We start from the raw sequence: 12,131 nt of genomic DNA, 5'->3' as shown, positions 1-12,131 counted from the left end.
GCCATCTAGTTGTTGTACAATTTTCAGCAAGTTTTCATCTTTCCGTTGCTCTTCTGCAAACTGCTCCGCGGTGTATCCTGTCAGCATCCGTTCTCCTAGAAAGATGGAATACACATGGCTTGTTGTCACGCCTGCTCCTTCATTATACCGTGAAAGGCTATCTGGGACTACATTTTCCTTCCCCTTGCAGTGTAGAATTTTATAGTTGTAATTCTGAAGCTGCAAACTCCAGCGGGTCAGTCTGCTGTTCCAGTCTCTGGCTCTTTGTAACCACTGTAGGTTTTTGTGGTCTGTGACAACGAGAAACTCTCTGCCCGCCAGGTACACATGGAACTTCTTGATTGACCATATAATGGCTAGACATTCGAGCTCGTTGATGCTGTATGACGTCTCGGCGCCTTTGAGTGATCTGCTCGCATATTGGATAATGCGCTTCTCACCATCTTTTATTTGGTACAGGCAGCTTCCTAATCCGCGTAGGCTCGCATCACTCTGAACATAGAACTTGTCCTCAAAGTCAGGGTGGTATAACTGTAGTTCTTCACAAACGGCGTCCTTTAAACCGTCAAGACTTTTTTGTTGCTCGTCTGTCCACTTCCATTTTTTTTTCTGTTTCAGGAGCTCGTACAGTGGCGCTGCTAGCTGGGCAAAGTTCCTAATAAATTTTGCATGCCACTGAAAGATCCCTAATAAGCGTTGTATTCCCTTAATGGAGGTCGGTCGTTTCAGTTGCCTAATCGTTTCAAATCTCTTTGGGTGCTGTTTTATTCCTTCGGTGTTGATTACATGTCCCAGATACTCGATCTCTCTCTGAAAGAATGCTGACTTTTCCAGCTGAATCGTCATGCCGGCGTCTTTTATCTTCCTTAGTACAATCTGGATGTGTTGCAAGTGTGATTGTACATCATCCGAAAAAATTATTAGATCGTCAACGTAAGCTAGACAGAAACTGTTCACTTCTGGCCCCAGTACCGCGTTCATGGCGTTGGTGAAGCCTTGTACTCCGTTTGAAAGTCCAAACGGCATGACTTGAAATTCATATAAATTACCCTCAAATAGGAAAGCCGTGAATGACTTACTGTCCTCGGACAAGTTTAGCTGCCAAAATCCACTGTTCATATCCAATTTTGAGAAGACTTTCTTCCCGTGGAAAAGCTGTAAAATTTCATTCAAATTTAGTGTTTTCACTGTTTGGAGTTGGCAACGCTGGTTGAGCGCCCGGAAGTCGATGCAGATGCGTAGCCCCTTCCCCCCTGGCTTCTTCACTGCCAGTAAAGGGTTGAGATGACATGAACTTGACGGACGGATGATATCCCATTCCAGCATTTCTCTTATCTGCCTGCGAATCTCGGGCCGATAGGCATAGGCTATGGGATAGACATGCGACACTACGGGATCTTCTCCTTTCACTTTTATCTCGTGAGTGTAAACTTTACACGTACCGGGTTTCTTTGCGAAAACTTCTGCCAGTTCGAGCAAAACTCTTCTAAAGCCAACTTTGTCTTCCAAGCTACATGTATCCAACTCACAAACCAGTTTTTCTATTCGTTTTTTCACATCTTCGCCGGGGCAATCAGGGGTTTCTTCAAACACATAAAAACAGTCTCTAATTTCTGGGGCATTATTTTCATGTGAAAACTCGGCAGTCTCACTAACACCATCGTGCTGCAATCGCAATTTGCCATTTTTTATGTTAATATGTGCCTCATACTGGGCCAAAAAATCCATCCCCAATATCATGTCTATGCTGAGACTTTTAACTACATATACCTCAATCAGGGTATCCATCTGCCCCACTTTACCTCCAATAGTAACATATCCAACTGGTTTTTCTTTCACTTTTCCTGAGAAGTCCACCAAACGTATATCTTGGCAGCGCTTTAATTGCGGGCTTGATATCTCTTGCGAAATGCGCTTCCACACCTCGGTACTGCACAGGTTCAGCTCGCAGCCGGTATCCAGTATGGCTTTAACAATCTGCTCTCCTACTTGAACTTCGACTTGTGGAGTCCTGGTTGGCCAAAGTTTTTTACTTTTGACTGTGTCATTTTCGATTTGTTCCTCATCTTCTGACAGGTCATTTATGAACCAACAGTCTCTAATTTCTATATCGGTCATTTTTTGTTTTTGTTTACTTAATAATCGGGGTGGCTCTAGTGCGGTATTTTCTTCAGTGTCTCCTTTGACATGAGCCGGACTGACAAAGGAGTCCGCTAGTTTCCCGTCGGGCCTTGAATATCGGTTATCTGCTCCAGAGATCGCTGTTCTTGCCTCAGTCCACTTCGTCTAGGTTGGTAATCTGGGGAGAGTGGGTTCACGCTACGGCTAGTAGACGGTCTATTCCAGTCGGGTAAATTACCACCAGTCTGCGGGGTCACCATTGTTCTAACTGCATTCACAGCACGATTCCTCTCATCTTGTCTTGTGTTGTTTTGACCCCGGCAGTGTTGCCATCTCGCGTATTCTCCATCCCTATCGTCTCTGAAGTGTTGTTGTTGTGGGCGGCGATTGCTGTACTGGCCTCGCTGGGGATAAGCTTCTCTATAGTTCCTCCCAGAGTTCTGTCTCCGTCTATTGTTCTTTGCCAAGTTTACTTTCGGGAATCCCCCTTGCCTTCCTTCATCAAAATCTCCAAACTTTCTTCTCTGATTCTTGTTTTCCCAGGATGCTCGTTTCTCTTGCTCCAGCGCGTCCAAATCGCAAAGAATCATCGACATCGTGTCCAGGTTGGAAAGTGCGTCTCCGGTTAGCTGACGTTGCACATAATGCGGAAACATTGCGCGTATTGCGGCTAACATTTCAACTGGCTCAATTCCGGGCTTCAGGGCGTGGAAATCACTCACTCGCTGCCAAAAGAATTGTTTATAGGTGATTTTCTGGCTCTCATCAAACCTGCGATTTCTAAGTAAAGTGATTTTTCGTTCTACTAGCTGGCGACCTTGAAACTGTTGTAGAAATGCTAGTTCAAACTCTTCAAAGCTATTAAATTGTGGATTACGCTGCTCGAGCCAGATCCTTGCACTCCCTTTGAGTAATTTTCGCATTAGCCTCAAGCAGTCTGGGCTATCGACACCGTACAACAAACAATCTTCCTTGAAGTCCCTTATGAACATTGACGGTAAAGCCTCGTCGTGATCGGGGTTGTACGTTTGAAAATGATCTAGGCCGACTTTTGAGAAGATTCCGCGAGTATTGGACTCCGGGTTGGACACACTGCGTGTCTCCTGCTGGGCGAAAGCGTTCAAGCTCGGCGAGCTCCCGCTCCGGCCGATGACGTCACGCGCTGCTTGGCGATCTAAGGAAGTTGGTGCTGATTGACAGGTCAGCTGGTTGGTCACGTCTGCTGCGACGAGCAAAGGGGTTGGGTTCGCATCCCTGGACGTTGTCTCCAATCGGCGAATCTCTTCGTCCTCGTTTCTTCTCCGTTGCGTGATTTGGAAACCCTTCAATTCACGTGTCTCCGCTTCCAGTCGTTCTAATCGGCTGGTTATGCCCGCCTGATTCTCGGTCGTTCTTGCGTCCAGCGTTCCAATAGTTTCTTGAACTTGACGTAACTCTATACGCAGATCTTTCTCCATTGTGACTACATTAATGTTTGTCTCTTGATGCCTCTTTTCGCAATCCTTCTCCGACTGAAGTACTTTCTCCTTCATTCGGTCATTTTCGGATAGCAGTACTTGGAAACGGCGGTCCCATTTTTCTTCCCACTCTTTCCTTCTTCTGTCTTCCATTTCTTCCTTCTGTTTTCGGCGTTCTTCCTTCTCTCTCCTTTCGGCAGCCTCTATCTTCCGCCTTTCTTCTTCTTCTCCCTTCCTCTTCTGATCTCTTTCTTCATCTCTGGCTTGGATGTAGCTGATTAGCTGAGAGAACATGGCCTGCACGTCCATCTTCTCTGGAACTGGCAACCCCGTTACCGACTGATCTTTCCCTAGATCCTTATCAATGTTGCCGGCTGGCGAAACGCCTGTATCTGTGGGATGCTCAACCTCTGGGCGGTCCATCGTATTGTCGGCTAATCGCTGGCGGCGTCGAGTGCTCCTTTGCATGCCTCTCTCCCTTCTTCTTCTTCCTCTTCTTCTTCTTCTTCTCGTGGCTTGCTATCGCCGAAGGAAAAAATCAAAATTCTTTTCCTGGTTTCTGGTTTCAGATCCCGGGGATCGCACCCCTCACCTGCTTCCGTGTGTCATAACGCGTGTCCTTTTGTCCTTTATCGTCCGAAGTTAATAACGCCCATTGTTAATAAAATAATAAGATTCTCTAATAATTCTGCTATGGAAAAATGCTATAGTCGCAACAAAGTATTTTCACTATTACACCATAAAAAACACACAATATAGTTCTAGCTACACATCGATTGCATATTCAGTTAATTAAAATCACCGTACAAAATAAATATTAATACTTTAAACGAACACGTCTTTATAGATTCTTATCAGGATTTTCAGTTACAGGTTGCGATTATTTAATTTTCAACAAAAAAATCTTAGTTCTTCCTTAGCGTTAAATTCTGGTACCCTGTCGTAGACATTCGTAGGCTGAAAACTCTCTTTAACAACAAGTATTAAATCCCCTTGGGTAATAGACATAACTGATTGTTAACCATTACAATCAAACTTAATAAATTTCACATTGAGTAGATAAGCAACTAATTAGAATACTCGTGACCTCCAGGTTCCTTACTAGCCTGCCTGTAACATCGTTCTACGAGCCTAATTCCTATTTGCTTCCTATTTGCCTACTCTTCTATTTGCCTATTCGTCGATTATTTGGCGTACTATTTTACACCCCTACTTGTCTATTCACATACTCGTCGATTATTCGGCGTACCTTTTTACTTGCCTACTTATTTTATTTGCCTATTCGTCGCATGTTCCGGCAACTTTTTATATGCCTACTTATTTATTCGCCTACTCGTCGAATGTTCGGGCAACTTTTTATATGCCTACATATCTATTTGCCTACTCGTCCCTTGTTCGGGCAACTTTTATATGCCTACATATTTATTCGCCTACTCGTCGAATGTTCGGGCGCCATATTTTGTCACGGGCTGCTAATTTAATAAATAACTAATTAACTCAACTAACTCAACTGAGCTGAGCTTAGCAACGCAACAACGAAGAATCTTTCGCCTCACCTGCTGGGCGAATTAAACACTACATGAAATATAATACGGTCAGGATAAGTGCCTAACAGTCGGGTTTACCGAGAATAAACCTAGGAGGATTTGATTTTAAATACCTGAAATGACGTTACATAATACTACGGTGTTTCTGAATATACATATATATTAAAGCACAGATAAATACACATTATATCTTGCCCTCTTTCACTCGATCTCACATTCATTCTCTCATTCCATGGCATATTGCGACAATATGACAAATACAAAGGTTAGATTAATTACTACTTTGACCATACTCTTGCTATGTCTTGGCTACATTGCCTTTTACAATTTATCGTTTAGGATTTTAAGTATAAAGTGAATAATTGTTCCTTGTGCGAACCCCTTCTATCTTTTCTGAAGGTATAAATATATTTCATGAACTATCGTTTGCGGCTAACATAAACTCTCATCTTTAACATTTGATTACTCCGCCGGAAAACAGATGTCTAGGGTTGCCATAGCACTGATTTAAGTTAAGCAATGATTTGATTCATGCAGATTCGCGGTAGATAGTCGTCATCTTTCTCACACACGCACATGGTTGGATCTTACCTTCGCTGCATTCCCTCTGACCTGGGTTGGGTGAAAGTGGTCCTACAGTTCTGGAAGACATCTGCACTCCAGTGTTGCACTTCACGGTTATCTTGGTTGGCACAAGTGGATCGGTCGGCAGCTCCATCTGGCCTCATCGGATCCTGGCTTCTCTCGTGCACTGTCGACTCCATACGACAACTTGCGCAATAATAGGTCAGTTCTTCGCGGTCACTCGTAAGTACAGATACGTGACTTGGGCGATGAGACGAACATACGCGATGAGCCATTCGCGGTTTCACATGGATATCAAATATTATTAACTTTCACTACTTTGGACGTTGTTTCGGACGATTGACACGGGTGGACGTGTCTGGCGTTATTCTCACATAACCACACGTATGTGCACGGATGCGTTGACGGCAAGGGGAGGACGACCCCCTGGTTCTATATTCTGCTCTACTCCATGGCTCTGAAACACTCACTCGTGGAAAAACAAATCCAGACCTCGAGTCTGCTTGCAACTCGCAGCTCGGTCGTGCGTAGCTCACACTCCGGTGGCGATTCTAGGCAAAACTGTGCAAAACTGTTCCAAATCATCCCTTTTATTCCAGATTTGAACGTAGTGACGCTGTACCCTCTATGATCAGGTGCTTGTTTATTGTTTCTGGTGCTTTGACCGTTGTCCTCCTATCCTGGCCAATGCTCACTCAGGTCCTTAACCCCTGGCAGCAGCCCCTCGCGCAGAGATTAGGCTAACTCTTCCTCTTTTGTATTCAGTCACGAAACGCAGGAACAACTCAGTAGGGTAGCTTCTCCCTTTCAATCCGGCGATGAATCTTTAATAATTCATAACTCCCGTAGTTCTGTTCTGATTAGGCTCAAATCTTGGAATCAGTACTTTCATGAGGTGTTCTTCCGCTGGTGAAAATCTCATCCAATTCGGTCCATTGGTTTAGAAGTTGCATTTTTCTTGTTATTCCCATAAGAATGCATGTAAATCCGAATTCGGGCGGAAAACTGTGGTTGAGCAAGCTAGTGCTGGCTAAGGCAGTTCGCTAGACACCTGTATTCGCGACGGATATTAATATTATTAATTGCAATTAATTCCTACTAACGGGCAATTAGATTAATTACTTGTCACTCAATATTTGACCGTTATAATATCACCACAAAAAATGCCCCCTCATTCCATGAATTACGTAAATATATAATGTACACTAATCTTATTTGTTAAATAAAAAAAAATGTTGATCCTCAAGAGATTTAAGTGTTTCGTGCGGAGGACCAGTATGGTTCACCACAAATTAACTAAAACTGTAACATAGTAATCGTGTATCCTATCACACTACAAACAAACTAAATAGTTATAACCAGCACTAAACAGACATTCAATGCTATTTTCTGTTGCTGCACTTCCCTTGTCTGGTCTTACGACGGGAGGCCTACATGCTGGCAAGGGAAGTTGATAGCCGAGCGGGGAATACGGAGCAGACCAAACGGACAACAGCGGTGGCACCGAGAGTTACGACGTCGCGGGAGGAAGTGCTGCGTCCACCTCGTTCTACAAGCCGCTGTGTTTCTTTTCATTCTGCCTAGATTGGTTGCTTCCCCGATCCCCACTTCCCTTTCCAGCATGTAGGCCGCCCGCTTTAAGGTCACACAATAGCCATAACAGGCTTGACGTTAGCTTATTTATTTCGACAACATATACTCACCGCAGAGAGCAGCGTCCTCGTCACTTCCATCCGCACAGTCGTTGTAGCCGTCACACTGCCAGGTGCCCTTAATGCACTTCCCATCGCCACAGCTGAATCGGGTGTGAGCACAGGGGGCAGCATCTAAGGGGAGAAATTCCTTGTTATTTTGAGTAACTAATAAAGTGTGTTCATTTTGGGCCGGGGCAGAGATAACGCGTGACTGCAGACTACGCGGCATGGTGCAGATGGAGGCACTTTCGGCCCATGACGTCCTGCTTATTTTTACCCAAATATCAAAATTTCATCAAAAGATGCCAGGAATGTGTTTATGTGGTTAGCGACCACTTTGAATAACTCTTATAAGACAGGCGAGTACTTGTTATGCAATATAATTATATTTATATTATAATTATTATAATTATGCTTGCTAAAGGTATGTGTGAAAATCAGCGGGACGTCACGGGTTGAGAATGCAATCTTGTGCTCCATGTCTGCAGTCACGCGCTATCTCGACCCAGAGCCAGAACGGACGCACTGTAAATTAAATGTGATGAACATCTTATAGCACGGCCGAATGCGCAGGAGATTACCGTCTACATTGAAATATAATTAAACCCAATACAACGTAAAATTGACATCGTTGTTAGCAGAAAACAGATCATTGTGTCTATTAATGAAAAAAAAACACATTTAGAGTTTACATACGGCACATTCACACGTGAGATATTTTTTCCTATTTTCAAATTTAGCAATACTAATTATACTGGACGACAACAAATTATAACTTTTTCTCTGTTAAATGGAAACGAAAAGGTCCCTTATAGGATTTTTTCACTGATTTCAAATTTGTTTACTGTTTTCTCTATTGGACTCAGATCTATTGCAATACAACTTTTTGTTGTGCTAAAATAACTTTGCTTTATTGAAACTAATATATGCTACATATTCTGTATGCTGACCTAAAATATACTCCGAAAGTATTTTCGGCTGTGTTAAGCTTAAGGAACATTTCCTTCGAGATTCCAGGAGTATTGTGCTAACATTCGTAGGTTCCATTTACCTTGATAATTTTTTTCCATGTTTTCCATACTTGTTTTCCAATCCATGGGCACTCCGAAAGGCACGTGACAATCTCTTTCAGCCACACATAAACAGTGTCTCACATGAAGCACAGCAGATGCGAGGAACCCAGATTTGTCTTGTTGGAAGCATTCTCCATTTTAGTCCCTTACACTGCCATTGTCGGAGGGGGATAAGTCCAAACGTTAGAGCAACAAATAGACTTTAGGAACACATTAGATGTTAGTTTCGGGTCATTCCATGTCAAATCATGCAGAATTTTGCGAAAATGTCACCCACTATTCCCAAATTGGATGAAATTCCGTATACTTACAGAACTTTTAATTCTGATTACAAAAATGACATTTTTTTTTTTGATTGGTCATGGGGTTCAAGAGTTACGCACTTTTAAATTCACTGTGTACGCCACTTGAGGCTTCACTTTGATTGACACGCATTAGATAATAAATGATAGTATCTTCTCTCAGCTTTGCCATAGAAACTTCAAGTTTGTTTTCGTTTGTCCAGAATAGTTTAAGCTTTCATTTAAATATAGTTTCAGGTAGTATATTAATAAACATGTATTTTTATGCATAGTTTCATGTATTCTTTTAGAAAAATAAATGACTTAATTCAAGAGCGAATTTTGTGCAATGCCCCCCTTTCAATTTCCCCCCAATTTTATATGTAGATAGCTCAGAATGCCTGAAAAATTAGGATGGGCGGTTTAGAGACAGGGTGATAAAAAATCATTTGCATCAAATGACATTAAGAGTTTATCTTATTAAAAATGCTTATGTATTTAGCACAAAGCCTGAAGTACAACATGTTTGAGGTATAATATTCTAAATATCTTTTCACTGTGTTTGAAGGTAAGCATGGGCGGAACCTGGTGGGGGCAAAGGGAAGCATTTGCCCCTTCCAAATTTATAGATTAATTAAAATTTACAAATCATAATTACAGTGGAACCACGATTTCAAGTTCCTCGATTTTACATTTTCCTGCATTTTACATTCAATGTTGGTGGTCCGAACATAGCAAATTGCTAAGAAATATTCCTTGGTGTTACATTTTCTGGCATTTTAAGTTTTTTCAGCTTTGTCCTCCTGAATAACGTAAAATCGAGGTTCCACTGTATCTAAGTTTCAACTGTCTTCAATTTTTTTAAATAAATTATAATCATCATTATTAGCATTCCCAAGTTTGGCAAATTTTCATCGAGAACATTCTTCTATGAATTTTATGTCAATATGGAAGTTACGTTTTTGACTACTCTTCACGGGGATACGTAATATGAAGTAAGAATAAATAATACACATTTGTGCTGATTCAAGTCTTTCCAATTGGAGCTTTCTTGCCACATACCACAGAAAATCACTTTGTGACGCGCTGGTTGGAACAGTTAAAAGACTTGTATAGTCTTCCACAGTAATACGTGACAAGTGCGGCAATGATGTACCAATCCCGTAGAAAGGCATACATTTCTTATAAATCACGTAAGGTGAAATGACAACAACCCGCAGTACAATGTGTCAGTACTATGTATACAACAGCTCCACGAAAATTAAGTATGCACAATTTTAAACTTAGGATATCTACAGTGTTCGATAAGTTATTGTTTACAAGTAACCGAGTTACAGTTACTCATTTAAAAATTAACTCGGTAATAGTTACTGGTACCTTGAAAGTAACTTTGAGTTACTTTACAGTTACTGTGAAAGTAACTTTGAGTTACTTTACAGTTACTGTGAAAGTAACTTACAGTTAATGATCATTGATTGTGTGTAGAAATTACACACAATCAATGATCATGAAGACTAGCGTTTGTAGTTGCGTTTACTTATGTTACTAATACATAATACACGTATGTCTTCATATATTTTCATTACTACTGCAAATAAATGATGGAACCCAGAGTCAGCTTTGCTTGAACTATTTTCACTAAGGAATCATTTGATTGCTGACCACGGTATTTTGAATAGAGTGTCATTGATTCCACTTACACATATTTATTTCTTCTATTCCAAGTTCAAAAAGATCCAAAGATCCACTCCTTCGACAATTACTTCTTCCTAGTTTGACAACCACATTCCAAACGAACGCAGCAGTCCACCAAAAACAGTGAAGTTTTCACATACAATTAGAAATGAATGCGTGGATGTTCTAAAGCTAGCATGTAACAAAGCATAGCTTCCTTGCCAGGCCAGCAATTCCAAGAAAATCCTTTCACCTAGCATCCAGAGAAGGTACATATATTTTTTTTATACGTAGTTGGGAACAGAATTGTCAAATTTTGCTTTTCCCCCTACTACAAAAAGTAGCTAGCTCTGTTACCGTTGTTAACGATACAGTTATTTACTTTCAAAAGTCGCTAGTTACAGTTAGAATTCCTAAATAGAAAGTAACTGTTACTTGTAATCAGTTACTTCCAAACACTGGTCGTTTTACAGACAATTCAAAAATTACAAGTGCTGATGAATGTGTGAACTGTATAATCAGATGTATGGTTTGACAGTTGTGAAGAAGTGGCTTCCTGCATTCCAGTCCCAAACAGTTGTGTAGTAGCTTGCGTGTGCGACTCAAACTTGTTTGTAGGTTTGCTTCAAAAGTCCACGTGAAAAAATGAAATTCAGCAATTAAATTCTTGCATCCACTTGATCCATCAACTTCATTCTACTGGCCACAAAGTATTCTGTGTCCAGTGGGCATTAACAACACAAATGGAAGGGTATATGTACTTAGTGATAAGTCAAATACTTTAGTCTGTTCGAAATGATCGAAATATTCTTCTAAAATGTGAACGGCACAATTTAAAGTTCACGAAATATTGACAATGCATAGAGTACAATAGAGTAAGTATTATTTGGTACTATCTTTATAGGCGTAACTTGGGATATATATATTTTTCATTTGTAAATTTTAATTAATCTATAAATTTGGGAGGGAGCAAATGCTTCCCTTTGCTCCCGCCAGGTTCAGCTCATGCTTCCCTTCACACACAGTGAACAGAAATTTAGAATATTATACCTTAAAAAAATTTTGTACTTCAGGCTTTGTGCTACATAATTTACATAAGTATTTATAATAAGATTAAATCTAAATGTCATTCGATGCAAATGATTTTTTATCATCCTGTCTTTAAACCGCCCATCCCAATTTTTGCATCAGGCATTAGTATCTACTTTGAGCTAGCTACATATAAAATTGGGGGGAAATTGAAGGGGGGGGGCATTGCACGAAATTTGCTCTTGAATTAAGTCATTTATTTTTCTAAAGAAATACATGAAACTATACAAAAAATACATGAATATTAATGCACTCGTCTGAAACTTTATTTAAATTAAAGCTTAAACTATTCTGAACAAACGAAAACAAATTTGAAGTTTCTACGGCAAACTTGATAGAAGATACGATAGTTTATAACCTAATGCATGTCATTCAAATTGGAGCCTAATGTGGCGCATACGAAGATTTTAAAAGCACTTTACTTCTGAACCCCTTAACCAATGAAAGGAAAGTTGTCCTTTTTGGAATCAGAATCAAAAGTTGTATAAGTGTACCGAATTTCATCAAAATCGGAGGTGGTGGGTGAAATGGCCTGGATGATTTCTGCAGTTTTCAATCTAACAAGTTATTTGTAGTTATCTGCCTTGTGATTTCCGATGAAATTGTTTAC

At 40.8% G+C, this 12,131-nt stretch overlaps 1 protein-coding gene across 1 annotated transcript in view; it reads right to left on the bottom strand.

Annotated features, from left to right (window-relative positions):
* Positions 1–12,131, bottom strand: part of LOC145977863 (uncharacterized) — a 263,309-nt gene that overhangs the window by 181,710 nt on the left and 69,468 nt on the right. The window contains exon 6 of the mRNA XM_083110188.1: positions 7,414–7,536. Coding sequence (XP_082966314.1) covers positions 7,414–7,536 — 123 coding nt within the window. The remainder of the gene's footprint in view (positions 1–7,413; positions 7,537–12,131) is intronic.

This window comes from Lepisma saccharinum, chromosome 23 (assembly GCF_977018435.1).
Source record: "Lepisma saccharinum chromosome 23, izLepSacc3.1, whole genome shotgun sequence".
Classification (NCBI taxonomy): Eukaryota; Metazoa; Arthropoda; class Insecta; order Zygentoma; family Lepismatidae; genus Lepisma; species Lepisma saccharinum.
The sequence above is the reverse complement of the archived record's forward strand: the minus strand, read 5'-3'. Positions and strand labels throughout refer to the sequence as shown.